We start from the raw sequence: 25,441 nt of genomic DNA, 5'->3' as shown, positions 1-25,441 counted from the left end.
GACTAGTCAGTAGTCACTAGAGTGCATTAATAACTACATTTTGTTCGTAAAAAAAAAATATGATTAGGAATTTGGACCCTTTCACTTAATTTTTATTTTTATTGCTTTGGAATTGTGTTCTTTTTCTACACTTTTTTTCTTTAATCACACTAGACGACGTCTAGATAAGGAGGATGAGATGTTGTAGAGTTGCCAGATCGGCATTCCATTTGACAAAAGACAAATGGAGAATATTTTTTTCTTTATTCCTTTCATTAAATTAACAGTAGTAAATCATTTACAATAATGACTATAGTAAATTAAGGGGATCATCAATTCAAGGGGTATAAAACTTTAGTCAATTTAAAATTGTATGCGTCAAAGGACCCACGAGCGTAAGTTTCCAAATTTATTTTCAGTGTAGTTTTTGGAAATCCGTGTCCGTATCAAGACAAAGAGATACAACTATAAGGCTAAATTCTAAAATTAATGGTTCGATTGGAGTAGTTTTTTTCTTTGCGATTTAATGTTTTTCTGTTTTTTTAACAGGTTAAGATTAGTACTTGTTTTTTTTCTTTTTTCCAAAGTATAATTTTATATATTACATTACAACATCAACCATCAGTGATGAAAAACATGTTAGTAAGTCAACGTTTTTACAACATAACTAAAAACAAAGCAACATTAGATTACAAAGCTTGGATGCTGGGGAGATAAGCGCAAAGCCATATCATGCAAAACAAGACCAAAATTGCAATGAAGATCATTGGTTTTGGTATTAAAAGATTTAACATAAGCTTTAGATGTGAAAGTATTGTACTTATCACCTCATCATTATCAAAAAGATTGCAGTTAAAGGTTTTCAAAAATTTCTTCAACGACCTTCCTTTGTCATCTGTTCAGCAGACCATAACACCACAATGTGTACCAAAAATATCTACTTTCTTGATCTGAAAAGTGAGTTTATTACCTAATTCAAACTAAAAGTTTAAACCAAAAGGTGAAATCTCAGAGACAAAGAAATTGATCCTTCTCTGAGATTCGTTTGTTGATCAGTTATCATGGAGATTCATTTTCAGTCGGATAAAACCTTATTCCAGGATCCTTTCGACGTTGGCGAGTGTTTCTCTCATTCTCTACCTGAACTTGTTTTCCTTTCCTACGCTTAGAACACTCTCCCCTTTCAATTTTAGTATTTTCTTTCTCTTTGGTATCTTCTCTCGCCATTGAGGAGACTCCACGAAAGTCTGAGCTTGAAGAAAGACGAGTTCCAAACGGATAAGCAGCTAAGAACTCCTCCTTTGGGCCACGAGCAGCAGCTGTAAATGTTGGAACCCTCACCTTCTTCAAAAACAGGGGCTACTGGAACATTGAGGAAGTTCTCTTGATAAACCGGTGGAACAAGATATGGGCAGTGGGAGGAATCATGGTTAATGCGAGAACAGTTAGTACAAATCCGCTTAAGTTTTTCATACTCAAAACCTTGCAAGGGTCCTTCTCCTGATTCAAAGCGGACTCTTCTAAAAAAACGCAGACGATCTGTGATTCCTATTGCTATCTTGACTTTTATGAAGGAGATCTGCGAAGTAGTCACTTCATTGAAATCTAGCTCAACAAACTCTCCAAGAGTTCTGGCAACAAACTTAATTGTTTCTTCTGAAATATAAGGCAGAGGCATACCTCGTATTTGGACCCAGAGATCATACTAGTGAGAAAATCAAGCTCAGGAAAGTCTTCCCACCTTTGCAAAGCAACAAATCAGTTGTCAACCACCCAAGGTCCCCTTCTTAGAACTACAAAAATATCCACCTCTGACCGAAATAAAAACTGAACATAGCTATCATCTTAAACACGTCCATGAACCCGCGAAGCTATACCCCAAAGGTGGGGTAGGGAGAAGATCACACGTCTAAGGTCTTGCTCTCTAATGTTAAGAGGTCTCCCAATCAAGCTAACACAGTTTCTATCTAATACTCTAGCATAAGTGACATGAGGGATAAATAGTTCTGGATCATCTCGTCCCAGATCCATATATTGCAGGGAGTTCCACAGCTTGTCAGACATAATAAAAGGAAGGAAAAGGAAATAAAAAGCTTAATAGAAGTATACGGAAAACTAAGAAGTTAATATATAAGAAGGAAGAGGTTGGAAAAGATTATTTAACAGTAAACTTAGAGATGAAGAGATACGGCTCAAAAAGTCAAAGCATACAAAAAGGAGGGTAAACCAAGGTAAAAGATGATTATCAAAATAATCACCGCTTAGGAATGAGGATTTTTTGTTTTTGTTTTTTATGAAAGGTCAAAACATTCACACTAGATAAAACCTTAAAAGGTTATATATATAGAAGATGACGAGAAAGGGATACCGTTTACTTATATTGCTGGACATCAAGTTGCAGTCTTGTAACAAGCTCTGCTCATGGTCAAAAAGACCAGTTAGCCAAGTAGGAGCTCCCCGAGCCACATAAGAAGATATCCGAAGGTCTGAAGTAACACTTTGTGCAACTAATAAGGCTCCATTGTTGCAGTCTGTCGGTTCAAAAAACAGAAACCAGTTTGGTTTATTCTTAGCAACCATAATGAGTGGAGAGATATAAGGTATTAGTGCTGGCCATTGACTAGGATTGTGCATAGCTTTGATAATCTCCATAGTAGATGCACAAAAAAGTCACATTCTCCAAATGCAAATTTGCCATACTTTCTAATGCCCATTCCCAACTCTTGAGTTTGGCATCAAAAGTCGAAACGACATATGAATATGATCTTCGGCTATGAAGTATAACTTTACCATTATGATATCTTATCACCCACGAAGCACCCGATAAACACAATCTTTTGGACCAAGAAAAACCAATGTTACATTTTACTTCCCCCTGAGCAGGCAGATACCATTTCTCTTGCAACGGTAACAAGGTTTGCTTATGAGAAATATCTTGACTATGCACTGCAGACCATTCTCTAGTGACATCTAAAACTTTTTGCACAACTACATCCGAAGATAGGTCAAAACCTTCAAAGAGAAGGGTGTTCCTAGTTTTCCATAAGTGCCAAAGAATCCAAGTAAAGTCTGACTTAAGCTCATCAATAACATTCCCCATTTGCTTTAAGCTAAAAAGATGGTACATGTTTTCAAAGATCGAATTACCAAAGCCCAAAAACGGAGATGGAATGATTGATAACGCCCAGACTTGTCTTGCAAAGGGATAGAGGAATAAGATGTGATTAATTGATTCCACCTCTGCATTACAGAACATACAACCATCAAAATTTCTTATTACTCTTGTTTGCAGTCTTTCAGTCATAGCAAGGGAACCATGAAGAGCTTTCCAAAGGAAGATTTGAATTTTTGGAGCAGTTTCCACCTTCCAGCAGGCTTTAAAGATTGGATTCAAAGAGGGTTGAGTTTCTGCATCAAACAGAGTAGCTTTCTTCTGCTTTCTAAACATCATATCATACCCAGATTTGACTGAGTAGACGCCATTTCTTTTCTCACCCCAGCAAAAAGAATCTTCAAAACCTATTCTAGGCTTTATAGCTTTAATTCAATTAACCTCTGAGTGATGAAACAGTGAACGTAAGAGATAATTGTTCCAAACCCCAGTGTTTCGGTTGAAAAGATCAGCAACTCTAAGCTTAATGTTCATTAAAAAGTGTAAGCCAATAGGTCTAGTTGGTCTATTATCAAACAACCAATTGTCAACCCAGACCAACGTGTTTTTACCATTACCAATAACGCGTTTCAGCCCTGTGGTAAGTAAATCTCGACCAAAGAGAATACTTCTCCAACCATAAGAAGGATTTCTACCTTTTGTTGCATTTAAAAATTCACCAGTCGCATAATACCTACTTTTGACAAATCTTGAGAAAAGACAGTCTGTATCATATAGGAGCCTCCAAGCTTGTTTAGCTAGCATAGCTTGATTGAAAATTTTCAAATCCTTGAAACCAAAACCACCAGTTGATTTAGGAAAAATCATCTTCTCATATCTTAGCCAATGAATTTTCTTCTTATCTTGAGAGTTACTCCACCAATAGTCCATCACTATAGAAATCAGTTTCTTAATTATGCCCTTAGGAAGCTTATAACAGGACATTGCATAGACTGGAAGAGCCATAGCAATAGATTTTAGAAGAACTTCTTTACCTCCTTGTGATAGATTCTTGGCATACCAACCAGTTAACTTAGATTGAAGTCGATCCTTTATGAACTCGAACAATTGTTGTTTCGAGCCACTCATACATTCAAGAAGGCCTAGATATTTTCCGGTTCCACCCTCTAAACTAATCCCCAGTTTCTCTTTTATCCAATTTCCATCAAGATTGTTTGATTTAGTCCCAAAACTAATAGCTAACTTTTCCTTATTAATTTTTTTACCAGACATCCATTCATACTTTTAAAAGCAGTTCATCATCTCTGCACACTGTAATCTATTTGCTTTGCAGATAAATAGACTATCATCAGCAAACAAAAAATAATTAATTTCTGGACCAGAGTGGTGAAATTGAATACCAGTGATACGACCTCCCTTTGCAGCTTGATTGAAAAGATGTATCAAAGCTTCAATGCATAACACATAAAGGAAAGGGGAAAGAGGATCTCCCTGTCTAATTCCTCATTCAGGTTTGATTAATCTTACTGGTTTTCCATTCACTATCACTGAGTAACTAACAGATGAGACACATCCCATAATCCATAGAATCCACCGATCCTGAAAACCGAGAGCTTGAAGCATGTCTTTCAAAAACATCCATTCCATTCTGTCATATGCTTTAGACATATCAGTTTTTACCATCATAAACTCTTGAGAGATAGTTGGATGAGTCTGTAGACTGTGAGCAATTTCATGAGCTATGAGGATATTGTCGGATATCAATCTTTCTGACACAAACGCAGCTTGAGTTGGAGAGACTATGGTTGGTAAATGCTTTTTCAGTCTATGCACAAGGATCTTTGAAACAATCTTATAGATCACTGAACACAAGCTGATCGATCGAAGGTCTGTCATTTTTTTTGGAGCTTTTATCTTAGGGATGAGACACAAATGCGTATTGTTCCAATCCCCAGGAATACAACCAGTATCAAAAAACTGGAGAACCTCACTATTAACCTGATCTTCTATCACTGGCCATCATTTTTTGAAGAAGAAATCCGTGAGACCGTCGGGACCTGGATCACTTTCACTACTTATCGAAAAGGCCGCCTGTTTTATCTCTGCAACTGTAATATGTCTCGAGAGATCTTGATTCATATTGTTTGATACTCTCGGTTGAAAGTTAAGAAGAAGTTCATGAATCTTAATAGGCGAGGAAGATTGAAATATGAAACTACAACCTCACCTTTTGCTTTTTCTGAGAAATGTTCTACACCATTAGCATCTTGTAGGAAATGTAAGGAGTTTGTCATTCTAGCAGCTTTCACTGAGGCCTGAAAGAATTTAGTGTTTCTATAACGCAATTGCCAGTTCTCTTTTAATCACATTTAACCTTGGGAAACATGGATTTAAAGATGCATCCAAGGTCGCCATTTCTTTGCGTAATCTTTTGATTCTAATTTCTGAGTTAGACCACACTCTTTTCTTCCAACTACCAATGGTTGTTCTGCAGTTTTCAAATCTTTTCATAACAGAAAGGTTGTTGCCTCCAGAGCTCCTTCCTTTCCAAGCACTCTGAATAACTTCCATGAAGGAAGGATCCTCTGCCTATCTTTTGTCAAACCAGAATTGTCTTTTGAATAATTCCTTGTCCCAAGTAAATTTAACCAAAACAGGTTTATGATCGGATCCTAACTTCTCAAGAAACCATTGATGACTACTTGGAAACAGAGAAAACCAAGCCAGGTTTCCGAAACAACGATCAAGCTTACATTGGATCCATTGTTTGTTCCTAACTCCACCCCAAGTGAAACCATTACCAGAACTACTAAGTTCAGCCATATCGCAGTTTGCCAAAAACTCTCTAAAAGGAAGAAAAGAGCTGAGATCCCTTAAAGGTCCTCCCATTTTATCCTCATTAGATAGTATGGCGTTAAAATCTCCAATCATACACCAAGCTTCTGATCTAAGCAAACTAAAATCAGTGATTTTATTCCACACGACAGGTCTGAGTCTAGTAACCGGGTTTCCATATACACACGTAATAAACCAAGCTTTGGAGCCACAAGAAACTTTCATATCGATAATGTTTTTATCCACAAACAGAAACTCTATACTTATACTCTCTTTCCAGTAAATGGCAAGACCAGCACTAGTCCCTATTGGTTCAACAGTTTTAAGTTTACTATAGCCTAGCCACCCTTGAACCTTTTTCAAAAAAACACTTGAGTTCTTCGTCTCCATGAGGAAAAGGATATTAGGAAAATGAGTCTTTCTCATTTCCTTGAGATGCAGAATTGTCCAAGGATTCCTCAGTCCTCGACAATTCCAACTCAAGATATCTATTGATCTTGCGGCAGTTCACCTGGAACCACCGAATTTTTGTCTCTCTGGAGACTTTTGGCCAATCCTTTCCCTAAATCCTTAATAATAGAAGCACCAATGTTTTCCTCTTTGTTGACTAGTATAGAATCTTGAGTTTTCAAATTTTTTCCTTTTCTATCTTTGGTGTTTTTTAACCAAGGCCTAGGATGTTTAGACGAAGGTAACACCTGTTGCAGACTAGTAGAGGAGGAAGCCTCTAAACTACTCGAACAGAAGACAAAAGGAGAGCAGTAAAAGGAGTTACCTTGAGACAGGCTCGAAAGTGGAGTCTGAGAACTCAACTTTTTCCGTGACATCGAATCTGCGTTGATTGCATCAGCTAAAAGTTTCGATGGGGGAGCTTCTTCAGTTACAGTATCTTTTCCAGGAAGCTCCAACTCCTTGCCTTTATTCAAAGGCCTTGTAGAATCTGTTGTAATAGCCATAGGGTGAGATTCAAGATCTAGCTGAACAAATGGACATCTGCTCTTATCATGAGTCAATCTTTGACACTGAAAGCAGCGCTTGCGAATTCTCTCATAGTCTATTCCAATCTTGACTAACGAACCATTAGGAAGTTGCAGTTCTTTGAAATTTTTCAGACCCTTAGAAATATCAAGTAAAATTCAAACACGAACATAGGCCTTGCTTTGTGCCTCGTCCTTGTCAAAAGGCAACTCAATTACTTGACCTACACAACCAGTAATTTCTCCAATAGTATCCTTGGTATAGTGATTCACTGGTAGATTACTAAGCCTAATCCACATCGGAAGAAACTTTAGATAATTACCAGGGGGTCTTCAACCCAACGTTCCATGACAACTCCCCAATCATCTTGAGTCCATACCCTTGTCTTTAAGATCTCGTTTATATCTTCTTCATATTTGAAAATGAACTGAAAACGATCTCTTGATAAGGCAACCCCTCTGACCCTATCATACAATCTCCAAATCCTTGGGATCTCCAAGATCCAATTAGACATACGTTGATTATCAGGGTTTAGAAAGCAACCTATTAAGCTTCTCATGTTTCTTTCAGACGAGTAAAATTGAGGAAGATTAGATAAAACCAGAGGTTTATCCTCTTCTTCTTCAATTGTCATCTCTTGAAGATATTGTTCCAAGTGCTTCTCCATAAGTACCAAAAGAAAACTGAAGAACAGAGTAATATGTAGAATTCGATTTTGTTTTTGTCTAAATCCGAACAGAAAATGTTGATATCTCCGGGTAGTAGAAGTTTATCTCGTAAGGAAACGTTCCTAACTCACTGGAATTGGGACGGCGGTGTAATTGACGGCACTAGAAAAACAAACTTTTTCACCAGCTAAGAGAGAGCATTCCTCTAGCAGAAGGTTTCTTTTTGTCTACTTGTTTCTTTATAAAGTGGTTTTACCATGATTAATACTTGTTTAAGAAGGTTGCTTTTAAAGTTAATATAATGATGAGAATAGAAAAAGATAAAAAGATAATGTTGGGGAGAAAAGAGAAATGCATTATTGCACCATCATAGCAAGATATGTATAATTTCCACAAAAAAAANAAAAAAAAAAAAAAAAAAAAAAAAAAAAAAAAAAAAAACAAATAATACTAGTATACATTTGTGTCAAATGCTTCTTACCTTCTTTTGAGTTTTTACAATCAAAAAGTTGTAACGAGTCGTCGTTAGTTATGGCATTTTAATTTTTAAGTGAATGCCTTGGTCAAGTTCGGTATTGGTACTGATTCCAATGTTCCATTTCCATTATGCAGATTTTGTTCAATAATTCTGTGCTGCAGTGCTGATTACGATGTTCAATCTAGCAACTTTTACACGATTTTCCAACATGTGGGATTGGGACTGTGATAGTAACACCAATCATAATAAGCTATGTTACTTCAACCTTATCATTTTCAAAGCAGTATAATAACCACTTCTAACTATATTAGGCGAAAAATGACTGATGATCATATCAAACAGTGAGTGATTCCACTTTTGAAACACACAAAATCAGTAGTCGTATCTAAGCAAAAAAACCCATTGTAAAAGTAACAAAAGAGGCCTGTGCCTATAAGGTTTTTCACTTTTAGTTTAATCTTTCACCTAAAAGTCATTGATCCTTACAAGAGACGAGAATATACGGACTTAATCTGTCTTCTTGTCTTCTCCATCGATGGCTCTAAGCCTTTCAACAAGAGGAGGATGTGAGTAGTGATAAGCTGAGTACAACGGATCAGTGTTCATTGCTGACAAGTTCTCTTCCTGAAAATTCCAAACAGAAAAACCATTAACGTATGAACACAAAACTAAGGAAACAGTCTCGTCTTTTCTGTTGTTGTCTTCTCTCACCTGTAGTTTCACTAGAGCAGGACGAAGATCTTTTGCATAGCCAAGCTTTACAGCAAAAGCATCAGCCTGCATAAGGAACATTAACTCACATTAGTGATGAGGCAGGCAATGAAAGAAAGAAAATATGATTGGTTCTTAAGGGATTGTAAGATCTTACCTGAAACTCAAACGCTCGACTAACGAGGTTGAGGCCAAAGCTTACTAGATGTTGTAGTGGTATAACGGTGTGCTGCAAAATCAGACAGGAGAAATAAGATAGGTTTAGAGTTATTTTTTTGTTGATTCCTTGTTGATTCATAACTTCAATGTCCAAAAGCAAAACAACAGACCTGAAATATGATCAAACCAATGAGGACTGGCTGTGTATCAAATCCAAAACTCCTGAAGAGATCAGTGGAGTTTCTGACAAGAGTGTATCCTCCAAATTGCAAGAAGGCAAGGATCTGCAATAAAAACATTGAGAGGGTCATAAGACATGATTTCTTGAGTGGAATATAGATATGACTAGATAAGTTTTTGAACTGTCGGTTGAGGCTCACTTGTACTGCAATGAACGAGTATGTAGTGTGATTCAGTTTCCAATGTCCTAGCTCGTGTGCAATAACAGCCACAATTTCATCCTCATTCTTGCACTGCACAAAATAAGAATTGTATTATGTTTCAGAACCAAAACCGGTATGTGAGTATAGCTTGCTTGAAGCATCGAAAGTGACAGTACCTGCTGAATCAATGTATCATAGAGAACAATCCTTTTGTTCTTGAAGAAACCATACATGTAAGCCTGTACGATGTAACAAGAAACATGAACTTCTAATGGTAATCTAGAAAAGTAGTCATGAAGAGATCTCAAGCCTTTAAGTTCCTTACATTGCTATGGCTTGACCTTGTCGATCCATCAACAACAAACAGCTTCTTCAGAGGAAACATTAGAGAAGAAGCAAGTTTCTCAATTTTCTCCCGGAGGTCTCCATCTGGAAGCTATACCCAAATATAACGGATGATTAAGAAGTTGTCTTGTCTGATAATAACATAGTACAAAAAACATTGATTTGTAAATTAAAGTGGCCATGACAGAAGTACTCACAGGAGTGAATTTGTTGAAAAGTGGTGCTATCAAGACTGGGTATATAGTCATCATCACTAGAGACAGAATAAACATGAATGCCCACAGGTAGATGGCAAGATAAGGACCTCCTTTCTGGAATAAGATTAAAATTCCATGCTCAGAAAATCTTTTATAATTTTTTTAACACGAAATTTTGAAGCTCACACTCATAAGAGTAGTCATCTATGTGAAAAAGCCGAAATAAAATGAAACCACAATCACCAAACCTGTACTATAAAATTTATAGCTGCAACAATGGGTGGGCCTAGTATGACAGAGAGAAGTGTTCCTTTGATCATGTCCCTAATGAACATCCATATTGTTTGCTGTAAACAGAATTTAGAGGCAAAGTTAATCCACATCTCTAATAAAGAAACGATAAGTCACAAGGTAGTGATCGAAATACGACTTACTTTGTTGAACCCATGCCGAGACTCAATCACGAAAGTTGAGTACAAAGAAAATGGCAAATCAGTGATCTGCATCAGAATAAGAAAAAATATTATTATCTTTAAGAAAATAAGATATTTTGATCATAAACGTATAAGACTATACGAAGAGGTTAGTTTGAAAAACCTGTGACCATGTCATGACACCAGCCAAGAAGGAGAGAGTATGCAGTATTTCATTCTCTGGATCGAGGCCCAGCCTCGGCAGAACAGCTCCAGATATCTAAGGTAAAGATGAATATTAACAACTTTATATTCAAAAGGAGATACTACATAGTATAAACTGAAACCAGGATATGTACCTTCCAAAACCAAGGCAAGATCCCAAAGAACAAAATTGCAGAGTCCATAAGTATAGTCACAAACTCATGAACAAAGTGGAAATAGCTGTAAAAAATGAAACATCCTCAGTGATAATAATAGCCTTGGGAATTATAAAAAAGCTAACATGATATATAAATAAGACGAAACCTTTTGTCAAGACTGTATGCTCGTGATTTCTCAAACTTTTCTTGGCTAATCACTCCAACCAAGGTTTTCGGGAGAGTTGGCAGCTTGAGAGCAGTGAGTTGCCTCAGATCCAAATATGTCTCAAAAATGTACATCACTATCATAAAACCTGCAAGTAAAAAACAGAAGAGGAATATGATTTGCCAAAACATCATTTTTATTTCAAATACACCTTCTACTATGTATGTGCGTACACCATAAGGCTCCTGAAATATGGATCTCAGGTACTGATGGAAACATTAAAGTATTGACAGAGTTTTGATACAACTCTAGTTGTATCAAAACGACACTTAACCTATTTCAAAACAACTCTAGAAAACCCTAGTTGTTTTCAGGAACATATTACCAAAAAAAAGGCAAGAAGATTTGCCCAAAAACTCTAGCTGTAGTATGACTTCAACACAGAAACATTTCAAGATTCTCAATTTCAAAACTGAAATGGGAGAAAAAGACTCCGACTTTTCTTCACTAAACCCTAAAAAATTGTTGAATCGAGAGAGAAGCATAAATAAAGCTCCGTATACTCTAATAATACGAGGACACAAACAAGGTCACGAAACCTCAGATCAAACGCACAAGTAAGACAAGAAACAGTTCGATTAACAAAAAAACCTCAGATCAAGATACAAAATATCTGAAAAGAACCTAATTTAGAAACGAGAAGCAGAGACGATGGTGTATAAAACCAGTCATGGAATCCGCAACACACACAACAAAAGAAAGCAAAACCCAAAACGAAAAGCGCAAACGCAATGCGACGAGAGAAAACCGGAGAGAAGAATGTCTCAGAGAAGGTTTTGAAACTTACCCACGACGGTTTCCATGTAAGGAATCGCCATGGCTGACAAAACGAGTAGCCTGAGACGCGAACGAAGAAAGAGAAGTAAATCGAAGAAAGAAGAGAGGAACCAAAAAGCTTGGGTTTTGACCCTCCTCCCCCCGGGTCGCTGTGGTGTGTGATATGTAAAACGACAAAAGTTACGGGTACGGGCTTTATAGCATATGGGCTGGGCTTTAGGCCCATTTTAAAACAACCCCTATATTTTACTTAATATCTCTGTGACCCCATATAATATTAATTATCATCAGAACACCCTTGGTCCACTTCAAAGTTATAAAACTTTGGGCGCTTTAATGGAAATATACTGTTTTCGAGGGGCTCAACAAGAAAAATCCTTATCCTCAAACCATGGAACAAATTACAGAAAGTGCCACTGGTTATCACAGTAACCGAACGAACGCCGAGAGAGCTCAGTCTTGGTTCTCTCCTCTGCTTAACTTTATCCACTTGGAGCTTCGACCATGGCTTCTCCTTCGCTTCTGCAGTCTTCTGCTTCTTCGTTTCACGGCCGTTTTCCTCAGTTAGCGGCTCCATCCTCCGCACGGATGCTCTCTCCGCCGCTCAGAAACGTGGTGAAAGTCTCGGCGTCCGAAACTGTGCTGGTCGAGAAATCTGAGGCCGAGAAAACTCAGCGGCTCAAAACCGCGTACCTTGAGAGGATTATCCCTGCGCTCAAAGAAGAGTTCAAGTACGTTAATATCCACCAGGTAACCTCAATCAAATACTTCCCTCTAAGCTCTCAAACCTAGTTTTTGTTCTGTTGAATTTGGGCTTTTTGAGGGAATGTTAGAATGGATTCTGTGAATGTCGTGTCTGAAAATATCTGATGGGTTCAGATGAGTGAAGCAGTCTAGATTTAAAGCTTGNTCTTCTTTTCACGGCCGTTTTCCTCAGTTAGCGGCTCCATCCTCCGCACGGATGGTCTCTCCGCCGCTCAGAAACGTGGTGAAAGTCTCGGCGTCCGAAACTGTGCTGGTCGAGAAATCTGAGGCCGAGAAAACTCAGCGGCTCAAAACCGCTTACCTTGAGAGGATTATCCCTGCGCTCAAAGAAGAGTTCAAGTACATTAACATTCACCAGGTAACCTCAAATTCTTCCATCTAAGCTCTCAAACCTAGTTTTTGTTCTGTTTGTGATTCATGATATTGTTTAAGTCTAATTCTCGTTGAATTTGGGCTTTTTGAGGGAATGTTAGAATGGGTTCTGTGAATGTCGTGTCTGAAAATATGTGATGGGTTCAGATGAGTTAACACATAATTTTGATTTTCCTGGTAAATATTTGTGGGTTTTTGGATTGATTAATGTAGTGAAGCAGTCTAGATTTAAAGCTTGTTGTGTTGATAAAAGGTACTTATTGAGATATTTGTGTCTTGTTCTATTTTTCAATTTGAAGTCTGATCATATTGGGCTGTTTGGGTGTGTACCATTTTCCAATATGTGAATGCGGTGTGTCGTGTTTTGGTCTTTGATGTGTCTCTGCTTGGGACATCTTATCTACCAGGTTCCAAAGGTACAGAAGATTGTTGTGAATTGTGGTATTGGAGATGCGGCTCAGAACGACAAGGGTTTGGAGGCTGCAATGAAAGATATTGCGCTTATTACAGGACAGAAACCTATCAAGACACGAGCTAAAGCTTCCATTGCAACTTTCAAGATCAGGGAAGATCAACCGCTTGGTATTGCTGTCACTCTCAGAGGAGATGTGAGTTCCCTTCTCTTGCGCTCATTCTTTGAATCTTGACTTATCAAAACTTTCATATTTGACTTCTTTTACACATTTAGACATTTGTGATTTTGGGCTCTTGTGACAGGTAATGTACTCCTTCTTGGATCGTCTTATCAATTTAGCACTTCCGAGAACTCGAGATTTCCAAGGTGTGAGTCCCAGTAGCTTTGATGGGAACGGAAACTACAGTATTGGTGTGAAAGACCAAGGTGTATTCCCTGAAATCAGGTCAGTTATTCTTTTGTATCTACCCTCAAACGCCATGAAACTTCTTAGCCAATGGTCCATCAAGATCACGCGTGGTTACAACTCAGAACAGTCTAAATTCTAATGTTGGTTGGTTATTTACACTTTCAGATTCGATGCCATTGGAAAAACGAGAGGAATGGATGTATGCATCAGCACGACGGCTAAAAGCGATCAAGAAGGACAGAAACTATTGGCTCTGATGGGAATGCCATTCAGGGAAGGAGGTGGTGGCAGCACAGGTGCGATAGTGAGGAAGAAGAAACTAAAGTCTCATCATTTCGATGCTAAAGGAAAAGGAAAGGGAAAGAGATGAACATAGCTGCCTTATTGTATGTGTATTTGTCTGTCTTCTGTAAACCATTTCATGTTTCAGAAAACACCTTCCTTTTGTAATGTTTTTGTTGCATGCTTAAGATGATGATAAGAAAAGTATTGAGTTAATTTGATAACAACACCAGGAGGAGGAGGATGTGATTCTTCCTTCTTTCAGCATTAGCAAAAGTGAAAGATAAAAATCAAGGTTATGTATGTAATTCTTGAAACATTTGGAATTATTATGCAAAATACATTTAGCGCGTGAGAAAGTGGCGCGTGGAAATGTGAAAATTTGCACCTTCCTCATTGAGAGAAATCTCTCTGTCTCTCTCTTCCTTGTTTGTAAGACTTCGTTCGATCTTTTTTCTCTCTCTTTTGTTTTTCATCAATCGATCGAAAAAAAACACAGCAAAGAGCTAAAGCATCTTTTTGCAGATCGGAACCCTAATTTTTATTTTTTTATTTTTGTGTTTTCGTTTTATTTCTATATTATCTTTTCAGATGGATTCAGGAATCCTTGTAATTCCCCAATAGCGCTAAAAACCCTAGCTTTCGATTCGGAACTTTTGATTTGTTGGGGTGAGAATTTGGGGTGGGCTTCTTCACAATCCGATACGAGAGATTAGCTTTCTCACTTTAGGATGAGCTAGTTTTTTTTTTTTTTTTTTTTTTTGGGTGGTTTTAGCTGTGATTTATTTCTCTTGAGTTCTGGGCGAAAATATCTTAGATTGCCGTACTGTACATATAGCTAGATCGTGACGACGACGACCTGATGAAGTTGCTGCTGGTGAAGCGTGGGTTTCGTTTTTAAGTTTTGATCATGCTGAGTATTATTGGTGGTTATTAGAGAGAGAGAGAGAGAGAGAGCCGAGAAAATTGTAAGAAGATTTGCGTTTTGGGGGATATTTACTAGAGACAACAACTACTACTGTAGAGTTACTTGATTAAGGCGTTTGAGAACAGAAACTTGTGTTTTTTCTTGACCTCCATCAGCTAAAATATTGTATATCGCCCTGCATTCTATAATCTATAATGAGTATAGCGAATGAACAACAATTTCCCATGGATCAACTTATCGAAACCAGTGATGAATCCAGAAAGTATGTTTCTCTTTTTTTGTAAATCATGTCTTTGTTTTGCTTCTCATTGTAAGTTTCAGCGCAGTTTTTAATTGTCTTTTCGCATTGAATCAGGAAACCAAGAATTTCATACACGAGAAAGTTTCTTTTATCCGTGAGCGAGAAAGATGTTTGCAAGAAGCTGCCTAATCTGCCCGGTGAATTTGATGAAGCACTGTTGCTGTGAGACTCTGTTCGATAGTTTTTATTTTTTACAAACTATATAAATGTGTTTGATTATGTAGTCGTCTTATCTACTTAACTATCTGGTTTGGAGTGACATGTCCTCATCTGTACACTCTTTCTTTGAGCAGTGACTTCGAAGATCCTTCACCCGAGCGAGTAAGAATTTCTGGCGATTTTTCGTCCCATGGTTTCAGGCGGAATGACTATAGTTCATCGCCTCCCACCAGGGGTGAATTAGGTAGTAACTCTCGAGGCATTCATGGAAGATGGGAAGGGCGCTCAGGTGGATGGAATGATAAAGATAGCGATTCACAGTCAGACCGGGACTCAGGTAGCCTGAGCCTACTCGTATCCCATTCTTTACATGCTGTATGATGACGTTACTACAGTAATAAGGTGGATTAGTACTCTGAATAGTACCTTGTTGTTATCTTTGATCTATAAAATACCCCTATGATTTATTTCTTTCTGCATAAAGTGTTCAATATTATGATGTAAATTTTATCCAGCTGGCTGTTCAATATGTGTAAATTTAGATTCCCACTTTTTTTTACTAGAGCGAATGGCCTGAAGTCTGCTTTTCTAGTGAACATGAAAAGAAGGCCATAGCGATTTTTTTTAATTTGGAATTTGGGTGTATAATAGTTGATTTTGAATTGTATATATTGTTAGGAGAGCTTGGGAGGCGTTCTGGTATGCCATCTCGGAGGCCTTGGCAAGCACCTGAGCATGATGGACTTCTGGGGAAAGGTTCTTTCCCTAAGCCTTCTGGATTTGGTGCAGGAACATCAGGCCCCAGACCTCAATCTAATGACTCACATCAGCTGAGTAGAACCAATGAACCTTACTATCCTCCTCGCCCATACAAGGTTAAGTACCCAAATATCTGCTGTAGTGATCTTGAATAGTCTCTGATACCATTAAATGTTGCATGCTGCTCCATTAAGTTACTGGTGAGGTGTATTTGAGTAAATTTGAATGAGTTAACGGCACATATTCCTAAATATCTCATGTACATTTGTAGGCGCCACCTTTCACCAGACGTGACACTAGAGACTCACTCAATGATGAAACATTTGGTTCTTCTGATTCTACAAGTGAAGATAGAGCAGAAGAAGAAAAAAAGAGAAGAGGTACAAGGGATTTATTGACTTTGATCTGTTCTAAACTTAGCTCTCTGCCAGTTTGTGAGCATCATTCAGTTTATCCACGCGATTTTGATTTTGTGTCAATCTTTAATTTGACATTCTCAACTCTCCGTCAGCTTCTTTTGAGTTGTTGAGGAAGGAACATCAGAAAGCATTCCAGGAGAGGCAAAAATCAAACCCAGACTTACGTAAAAACGACTTTGATTTTACTGAACTTCTTGGGGAGTCCAAAGATGAAAAAGGGCGTCCAACTCCAAGTAGAGGCGATGAAGTCAATAATACTCCGACGATTCCTGGTTCTAACAACACCTCTTTTCCTTCCCAAAGTAGTGCACCCAGACCGCTTGTGCCTCCTGGTTTTGCAAGCACAATTTTGGAAAGAAAACAAGGGGAAAAAACTCAAGTAAGTCACTATCTTTCTGAGACCCTCATCTATACCTATTATCTGTGTTTTAGGAAGGTACGTTTTTGTTTGCATATTTATTGTTAAAGTCCTTAGGGTAGCGAAATCCATGAAGAAGAATCATAGTAGAGGGTACTTTATGATAATATCAAATTTAAGGTACAAAGTTTAGAAGTGGCTTTCTTATAGAAATAGTTGGAGAGGGGAATTTGTTACCAGAACTTTACAAGTCCTGATAGAATGATTCTCTGCAATTCATGACAGTAAAGTCAAAGGAAAAGTTCATTCCTAGTTCTTCTGCCAAGTGAAAAGCTTGAAACATACTTTTTGGATTCTATGGTTTAGAGTGTAAGTCGTGTAGAGTAAGGGAATGGAGGAATAGAGTATATTTTTTTGAGGAATAGAATATAGAAAAAATCTCACTAAAAATTGTTCATGATACGAGCTGACGAGCTGAAACCTTTCATCTTTGATATCATTTATTCCTTCAATAACGCCTTCCTTGGGTGTATGTGATCTAAGGCTGTGGTCTCTTTATCGATCACTTTAATTGGACATCATTCAGTTACTGTAATTAGTGAGGGTTGAAGTTTGAATGTGGTGGCTCTTTTTGTTTTAGTGTATGGTTTCTTCATAAATATTTTGTTCGAATGTATGCTCTGATTTGTACTTTGATTTACTAAGTATTCCACTATCTTTGTTTGCACCTGTTAATTACTCGTTATCACACCATTTGCAGATTGAAACTTCTCAACATGAGCGTAGTCCTTTAAATTCCAAAGGCATTAATGTGGTGAATGGAACATCTGTTAATAATGGGGAAAAACTGTCTGGAATCAAGATAGGCTCAAGTGAGGTGCTGATAGAAGGTGAAGATGGTCGTGTCTCCTCCACTGATGCAAGTGAACGGGCTGTTAGTATCTCCTCATTTCTAGGAATATCTACAGATACAGTTCATAAGGATAAAAGTTTTGAAAAGCTTTCCTTCATCTCAACTCCTGCTGAAACTCAGGGGTATCCTAAAAAAAGTGAGCAAACTACAATGACGTTGGACAAGAAGAAAAGCTTGGAGATTTCAGAGGGGCCATCAATTCTGGATAAGATATTCAACACCGCTATAAATTTGAATACTGGTGACTCCTCTAATATTACTGAGGTGAGTTTTTTCTAATGTCATAGGCTCATAGCTCATGTATCCTTGGAACTTAAAAATTCTACTCACATGATAGCTCTTCCATATATGCTATCCTCATGAATCCGCTTATCAATATGCACTTCATTTTTGGTCCAAATGATGTGTCCTTCTTTCTGATGTAGTTTCCACTGACCAGTCATAAATGAGGCTTTTTCCCTATTATATATTGATTGGGAAAAATGATGGATAACATAGTTTGTCTTTTCTCTTAGTAAAGCAAATGGTGGTCCATGTGTTATATAAACAAAATCAAATGTATTGCCCTGAGGATACATGCATCATATATGCACTGTGGAATTTGATGAATCTCATTTGACCTGACGTTTGTCCACACATCTTTGTAGAAAAAAGTCGAAAAAGTAGAAGAAACACGGAGTCCTCAGATCGCTAAATCCTCCAAGTTCGCACATCTATTTCTTGAAGAAGGTAATCCACTCACTGTTATGCTACAATTGTAATGTTTTTCCATTCTAATGTTCTTTTTTTGGTGCAGATAACAAACCAGCCGAAGATATTCCATCCAGTGGGCCACCAAGAGGCTTACTGTCACTACTTCAAGGTGCAGATAAGTTGCAAACCTTTGATACAAAAGCAAAGGGAGAACTATCAACCGATTTTCCTTTTCAAGGCCATTCCACTAAAAGCTCGGATCAGTTAAGCAACACTTCCGCAAGTAAACCAGTAACAGCTGTTCCACCTGTTCTCACTTGTGAAGACCTTGAGCAGTCTATTTTGTCAGAAGTCAGTGACAGCTATCATCCACCTCCGCCACCAGTTGCCCAAGACTTGAGTGTTTCTTCAGTAAAAAAGACCAAACAGCGGAAAACATCTGTTGATGACCACGCTTCGCAGCACCTTCTTTCTTTACTACAGAGAGGTGCAGACCCAAATAGTCAAGAGATGCAGCTACTTTCAGTTACAGAGAGGAGACCACCACCTTCATCTGTGAAATCAACTACAGCTGGAGAAGCAGATCAAGGGAAGTCTTTGACTCTTGAGAATCTTTTTGGGAGTGCCTTCATGAACGAACTGCAGTCAATTGGAGAACCAGTCTCTGGAAGAGGTATGGTTTCTGATGCTCCAGGTGTCCCGCTTCGATCAGAACGGTCTGTTGGTGAACTGAGCCAAAGAAACCAAATCAGACCTGACGGTCTCCCCGGAGGGATTCTAGCCCTTCCAGAAGATGGGAACTTACTTGCGGTTGGCGGTCATGCAAACCCACAAAAATACATGTCTTTTCCAGGATCTCAGAATCAAGAGCCTGAAGTAGCTTTCAACATCTCNTCAAGGTGCAGATAAGTTGCAAACCTTTGATACAAAAGCAAAGGGAGAACTATCAACCGATTTTCCTTTTCAAGGCCATTCCACTAAAAGCTCGGATCAGTTAAGCAACACTTCCGCAAGTAAACCAGTAACAGCTGTTCCACCTGTTCTCACTTGTGAAGACCTTGAGCAGTCTATTTTGTCAGAAGTCAGTGACAGCTATCATCCACCTCCGCCACCAGTTGCCCAAGACTTGAGTGTTTCTTCAGTAAAAAAGACCAAACAGCGGAAAACATCTGTTGATGACCACGCTTCGCAGCACCTTCTTTCTTTACTACAGAGAGGTGCAGACCCAAATAGTCAAGAGATGCAGCTACTTTCAGTTACAGAGAGGAGACCACCACCTTCATCTGTGAAATCAACTACAGCTGGAGAAGCAGATCAAGGGAAGTCTTTGACTCTTGAGAATCTTTTTGGGAGTGCCTTCATGAACGAACTGCAGTCAATTGGAGAACCAGTCTCTGGAAGAGGTATGGTTTCTGATGCTCCAGGTGTCCCGCTTCGATCAGAACGGTCTGTTGGTGAACTGAGCCAAAGAAACCAAATCAGACCTGACGGTCTCCCCGGAGGGATTCTAGCCCTTCCAGAAGATGGGAACTTACTTGCGGTTGGCGGTCATGCAAACCCACAAAAATACATGTCTTTTCCAGGATCTCAGAATCAAGAGCCTGAAGTAGCTTTCAACATCTCGGACAAGTTAGCTGCCTTAAACTCTGGTCCAAGGAACGAAAGACCAACAATGGGAGGTCAAGATGGTCCTTTTCTTCACCAACATCCCCAACAATATGCGACCGATCCCTCTTCTCACTTGAATGGTTCAGGCCCAGTATTCCATCCGTTCGATTCACGACATGCTCATGTAAAACCTCAGCTCGATTTCATGGGACCAGGAAGCATCATCGCTCAACATCATGAACCTCCACCAAATCACCGGTTTCCACCAAACATGATTCATCGTCCACCTTTTCATCATACAACAACCAGTGGACACCCCGAGTTTGATCGCCTTCCTCCACATATGATGCAGAAGATGCATATGCAAGACAACCTGCAACACCAACATCTAATGCAAGGATTCCCGGGTGGTGGTCCACAACACCATCACTCTCCTCATGTAAACAATCAAATGTCCGGGCTCATTCCCGAGTTAAATCCGTCACAAGGCTTTCCCTTTCCCCATCGCCAGCCCAATTACGGAATGCCACCACCAGGTATAATATAAGGGAACATACAACTCTCACTCATTTTTGGCCTTGGATAAAAAGATGTGCGTACTTGAGTCTACTGATCTAGGGACCCTTTATTAATATCAAACAATTCAGGGACTAGTTGACTGAGTCTACTCACGTTTTTTGGCTTTTCAGGTACTCAAGTGAACAGAGGAGAGCATCCAGCTTCACTGCAGGCACTGTTGGGGATTCAGCAGAGGATAGACCCATCCAAGCAGATACCAACAGTTGGTCAAGCCGGTGGTCCTAATCGTCAAGGCTCTATGGGACATGAAGTCGACCTTGGGTTTGGCTACAGGTAAACTCTGCTCCGGCCACAGTCCTCTTAACACCCTAAGAGGTTTGTCTACCTAACAGTGAGTTGCTTTGTGATGTGCTAGTAAAGTTACCATTTGTGATTTTTTTTTTTGGGAAAAAAAAAAAAAGAAAAAGGAAAAAATTTATACTCTTGTCTCTATGAACTCTCGTTTCTCTTGCTGCTTGTGATATGAATATGCTTTTTAACTAACAGTGGTAGAATTTGATGAACGTCCAATTCCTTATTATTGGAATATTCTATTTTAGGTCTTTTGTTTCTTTGAAACCGAACCGTAGTTGAAGTCACAAGGGGTCGAATTTTTTGTTATAACAGTTAACAAAAAAAGAAAAAAAGAAATTAAATTATAATATTTATGACGAGAGCGGAAGTAACTTAAATCTCTGATTTCATAAACTAGTAGGTAAAATATGAATTAAAAAAACTAGACAAGAGGAGCAAGCCAGAAGTGAGAGGGCTGGAGGAGTCAAAGAAAACTGATGGATAGTACCCGCGGCAATGTCGTAGATACCGGCATTGGGGATGGACCCAAGGGCGACAAAATAGATGGAGTTAGGCCCAAGGCCCAGATACACAGCGGAAGAAAGACAGAAAGCTTCATTCTTTCCAACAAAAATGCAGAGATCCCCAATATCTTCTGTGTAGCTCATCTCAAAATTGGATTGCTTAAACACCGTGAATCGTTTTGCATGGTGGGCGAGACGGTGGTATGTCAGAGCTTGCTCTTCTGCGTGGGAGGTCTGGAAGTAGCTGCATCAATAGGGGAGAACCTAACTCAGTGAAATAAAAGAAAGAAGAAAAACTGAGGAATAAGGTAAACAAATAAATCAAAATACAAACCCGGTAACATGGAAGAATTCACAATCTTGACAGCATGACAGCATCATTTCAGCGACTGACCGAGTGAAAACGGGGTTTTTAGTACGACGAAGTGGAGTCAACCAAGAATTGACCCAAGAGGAGCTGGTGTGAGAATATGTGTGTAGATCCCAAGCTGCCAAATACTGACTTCCCTGAGTCGTCATATAAAACTTTTTGTGTCTATCGGAGTAGACAATGCTAGAGGTGTTGTAGTGGTTCTGACGTAGATGGACATGGTTCCATGTGGCGTACTTCTCATGGGAAGGCCTGCAGAAACTGAAACGAGGTCCAAGAAACTTCACAGCCAAGATACGATCATCATCTTCCTCAGGGGAGGACGAAGAGAGAGAAGCATTCACGATACTCTGAGGGGGATGATTAGGATCAGACATGGACGGAAGGCGTGTGTAGGGGATACAGTGTTTACTGTTGTCTGACCTTGGTGAGAGAAGTATGGAGCGTTTGTCGTCTGGTCCGGATATAAGAGCTAGCCATCCACGGGAGGATCCTATGGGATATGATTCCGAGAGTTCACTGGATTGTATCTGGTCTGGGAACGTAATCGTCTCCTCTTTCCTCGGGTCGAATAATCTTGTATCGACCACTCTGACTCTACCATCCGAATCGGGATCTGTATGAATATGTGACACAACCTCGTCCTTAAGATACATATACGGGGTTTGGCTTGACAACGAAGAGAACAACCGCTCAAAAACTGGCCTCCTCTGTGGAAGCTTCTTCAAGATCTGGCCTAGATACATTTCTTTTTTTGTTTTCTTGGGTCCAAAGTCCCCCTCGCAAGCCCTAGTTCTAGATTTTCTTTCATACATATTATACAACTATTAAAAATATATTAAACGAATATAAACTTAATCGGATATTATTTCAAGGATTGTTTAATCATATCAATTACAAACAAAATATTTACTTGAGATTGAGATTGCATTCTGCGAGTTGCAGAAAATTTACTTGATTAGTATATTTTTTATTTTTGAAATCAATTGATACTATCACTAAAGAAAAGAGAATTTTTTCGAAATTAATTTACTTTTTGGGGGGAAAAAAATACACGAAACCTTTTTTATTGTCCGACTAATAATATCTCGTTTAAATAATTTTCTCTATCTTGACAAAAACTCTAACCGAAATTTTTTCTTCCAATTTGATTCTCTTCCAAAAATTAGACAGTTAAAAATTTGGTGTACTTTCTGTATAACTTCCTTTTGACACAAATTATAACTGCGATTTCTTCGTTACCAGATTTCATAAATGAAGCGATCTAGATAAACTTGCACGTATACTATATTGGACTGACGAGTAAGAAAAATAGTATAACGGAAGGCAAATGAAATGATACAATATACACATTCATGTTTAATTTTATTTTATGTAAATCATCGTCTTTGCCTTCTCTTCAACTTGTTTTGTCACTCCCTGAATCTGCACTTCTTCTGCTGACTGCTGAGTGCTGACTGCCAAACCAATATCACACAGACTTAAGATTGATCCAAACTCACTTTTAGCTTTATTAATATAACTCTGCAAAACCCTCTATTATCTATACACACATACTTACATAAGACAGGACAAACAAATGTGCTCCACCGCGACTTACAGGGACATAAAAAACCACAACTCAGTAGCCATCTAGGAATCCTTGCTCGGGTAGTGAGAACTCGAGGCCCTGGATCCAAGGAATGCACAAACAGCCTTGGATGAATATCTCTTGCTCTCACATAAGGTACATTTGCTGTTTTTACCTTTCTCTATTTCAAAGCTTTAACGCTGTATGATGATATCAACCTCCTCTAGAGCACCAAAATCAATAAATACGAAATTACTTGAGTACCCACTGAGAAAGTATTATTAAGAGTGGCAATGAATATACTACTTACTTACTTGCTCTGCGAACTCGGGACTTGTCAGATTTACAGACAGGTTTCTCATTAGTAAAAGAACCTGATGTACCAAAAAGAAACATAGATATAAGCTTTCTCTATTATATGTATATAATCAGGAATAAAGATTTGAACAAAAGGCTGTGAGTAGGCATTGAGTCCGACTAAACGTGTCTCGTACCGTTTCCATATTTATTGGATCCATCTGCTTTAATCTCTGGAGGTGGCCAGAGGTGTTGGGATCGAAGACACTTCCAATGAAGCTGTAAACTTCAGCAAAATCCGGCATCACTGCATTGAATCCGCCACAAAACAGCTCAGCAAATGTCAGCGTAAATCTCAAAGATAGTAGTAAAAACACACACACATAATGTAAACACGACGACAACAAATTCTACCTCGATGTGGCTTTTCACAACTTTCTTCTTCACAAGGCTTTGTCAATACTTGTACCCTCCTCCGTGTTGTATCTTCTTCCTTAGTGCAAATATTCTTAGGAAGAGCTGTGGCCGAGACTCCTGGTTCCTCTACAACCACAAATTCCATTACACCACATTGTCAACACCAGTTCATCAATTCGAAAGAAAAAACAAAACACACTCAATAGATTTTAATACCTTGAATGACCGGTATAGGCAGATTGGTTGTTGTTGGTTCATGATTCCAGGAAGAAGAAGAGGTAGAAGCACAAACAGGCTGGTTTCCCAGTAACGACTGTGAATCAGAGGTGTACAAGTAAGCAGGTCCAATGGCTTGAGACGTAAAAGCAGCAACATTTTTAGGAGCCTTTTGAGGATAAGGATGAGTAGCTTTCCTCTTGGGACGAGGAGGTGGAAGGTGTTCATTAGCACCACTCTTCTGTACTTTTAGAAAATATTTCTGAGCATGGCTTCGTATCTGCCCCCAATAATAACCCCACATTACTCAAGAACATCAACACAGACTTAACACATAAGTAAAGAAAGATTCTTTCTTTAAAATTTATTATACCTGTACCACTGTTTTTGATCCAACAAATGCTTCTATTTTCTTCCAATCTCGATCAAATCTGTATAATCAAAACGAAAATTATATAATCAAATCGAAAAAAAAAATCAAAAATTTCCTTTGGAAACGTACAAATGAAGAGCTTCTACGAATTTATCGTGTTCTTGCTCTGTCCAATTCTCTCTGGACTTCTTGATTGTGTACGGCTTCCGAATCTTCGTCGTCTGATCTTCTGAAAACGACACCGTATTATTATTATTAGTTCGTCCCGTGACCGGAGTCGAACCAAATCCATCGGAGGAGCTCGGTAAACTCATATCGACGGGATCGAAATATGGAAAACCCTTAGGTCTTGGGTTTACAGACACCATATAGAGAGCCTTCGAAATCGCGATTCACTTTGCGTTTCAGATTCGCTTTGTGATTAAAAAAAAAAAATTTGGTACAGCTTTTTTTTTTTTTTTTGCGTTTCACCACAAAAATATTTGACTTCTGACTTGTGTGGAGAAGAACAACAGAGGGGTAGAAACGTCATGTTCAATGTATATTTTTATGGTTTTTCCCTTACACGTGTTAGGATCTTGTTGCTCTTGTATGATTTGATTATAACATCATCATCCCACTGCCACTGCCACTGACGCCGTTTAAAAAATGTGTTATCAACTTTAAAACAATCTAACGGCTAAAAAAATAAGGTGCCCCGTGTGTAGAAGAAACTCACGCTTTCTAGCATCGTCACAACTATGCAAGCAACGTGTACGTTTGTTTTAGTCAATTTTAAATTAGAAGAAAGCTGAAGATTTTTTTTATTTTTTTTTTTT

General features: G+C 38.6%; 4 protein-coding genes and 2 pseudogenes across 14 annotated transcripts; 2 read left to right on the top strand and 4 right to left on the bottom strand.

The window, feature by feature from the left end:
* LOC109126062 lies at nucleotides 603-7,060 on the bottom strand (annotated as a pseudogene).
* LOC104708017 lies at nucleotides 605-7,792 on the bottom strand (annotated as a pseudogene).
* Nucleotides 8,358-11,765, bottom strand: LOC104708016 (CAAX prenyl protease 1 homolog). The gene is made up of 14 exons (XM_010424500.2): nucleotides 11,634-11,765; nucleotides 10,787-10,934; nucleotides 10,618-10,702; nucleotides 10,443-10,538; nucleotides 10,280-10,345; nucleotides 10,094-10,192; nucleotides 9,846-9,959; nucleotides 9,629-9,739; nucleotides 9,480-9,542; nucleotides 9,301-9,393; nucleotides 9,091-9,204; nucleotides 8,919-8,990; nucleotides 8,762-8,827; nucleotides 8,358-8,674 (listed from the first exon to the last, which is right to left on the bottom strand). The coding sequence occupies exons 1-14, from the start codon at nucleotides 11,662-11,664 to the stop codon at nucleotides 8,558-8,560; spliced, it is 1,275 nt and encodes a 424-aa protein (XP_010422802.1). The 5' UTR covers nucleotides 11,665-11,765; the 3' UTR covers nucleotides 8,358-8,557.
* Nucleotides 12,021-14,093, top strand: LOC104708015 (50S ribosomal protein L5, chloroplastic-like). Of its 2 annotated transcripts, XM_010424499.2 has the most exons (5): nucleotides 12,038-12,160; nucleotides 12,534-12,746; nucleotides 13,168-13,368; nucleotides 13,478-13,620; nucleotides 13,750-14,093. In XM_010424499.2, exons 1-5 carry the CDS (start codon nucleotides 12,128-12,130, stop codon nucleotides 13,952-13,954), a joined length of 795 nt encoding a protein of 264 aa, XP_010422801.1. In that variant the 5' UTR covers nucleotides 12,038-12,127; the 3' UTR covers nucleotides 13,955-14,093. The 2 variants fall into 2 exon arrangements, with proteins under 2 accessions (XP_010422800.1, XP_010422801.1); XM_010424498.1 differs by lacking the exon at nucleotides 12,534-12,746 and having other exon boundaries at nucleotides 12,021-12,373.
* Nucleotides 14,287-21,066, top strand: LOC104708012. Of its 4 annotated transcripts, XM_019228883.1 has the most exons (12): nucleotides 14,287-15,056; nucleotides 15,150-15,257; nucleotides 15,389-15,591; nucleotides 15,933-16,129; nucleotides 16,285-16,393; nucleotides 16,525-16,811; nucleotides 17,551-17,724; nucleotides 17,824-17,967; nucleotides 18,351-18,432; nucleotides 18,500-19,284; nucleotides 20,015-20,540; nucleotides 20,694-21,066. In XM_019228883.1, the coding sequence occupies exons 1-12, from the start codon at nucleotides 14,989-14,991 to the stop codon at nucleotides 20,858-20,860; spliced, it is 2,850 nt and encodes a 949-aa protein (XP_019084428.1). In that variant the 5' UTR covers nucleotides 14,287-14,988; the 3' UTR covers nucleotides 20,861-21,066. The 4 variants fall into 4 exon arrangements, with proteins under 4 accessions (XP_019084428.1, XP_010422795.1, XP_010422798.1 ...); XM_010424493.2 differs by having other exon boundaries at nucleotides 17,551-17,967; nucleotides 18,500-18,565; nucleotides 19,296-20,540; XM_010424496.2 differs by having other exon boundaries at nucleotides 17,551-17,967; nucleotides 18,500-18,966; nucleotides 19,661-20,540.
* LOC104708011 (protein REVEILLE 5-like) lies at nucleotides 23,022-25,112 on the bottom strand. 7 transcript variants are annotated; one of them, XR_002033036.1, is made up of 9 exons: nucleotides 24,753-25,112; nucleotides 24,624-24,681; nucleotides 24,251-24,530; nucleotides 24,032-24,160; nucleotides 23,815-23,924; nucleotides 23,631-23,694; nucleotides 23,496-23,543; nucleotides 23,312-23,419; nucleotides 23,022-23,207 (listed from the first exon to the last, which is right to left on the bottom strand). XR_002033036.1 is itself a non-coding variant. In XM_010424488.2 (7 exons), the coding sequence occupies exons 1-7, from the start codon at nucleotides 24,989-24,991 to the stop codon at nucleotides 23,502-23,504; spliced, it is 918 nt and encodes a 305-aa protein (XP_010422790.1). In that variant the 5' UTR covers nucleotides 24,992-25,111; the 3' UTR covers nucleotides 23,238-23,501. The 7 variants fall into 7 exon arrangements, 1 of the variants encoding a protein (XP_010422790.1); XR_002033033.1 differs by having other exon boundaries at nucleotides 23,635-23,694; XR_002033034.1 differs by having other exon boundaries at nucleotides 23,351-23,419; nucleotides 23,635-23,694.

The sequence above is a fragment of the Camelina sativa genome, chromosome 8, assembly GCF_000633955.1.
Source record: "Camelina sativa cultivar DH55 chromosome 8, Cs, whole genome shotgun sequence".
NCBI lineage: Eukaryota > Viridiplantae > Streptophyta > Magnoliopsida > Brassicales > Brassicaceae > Camelina > Camelina sativa.
Note: the sequence above shows the minus strand (reverse complement) of the source record. Positions and strands in the feature narration are given on the sequence as shown.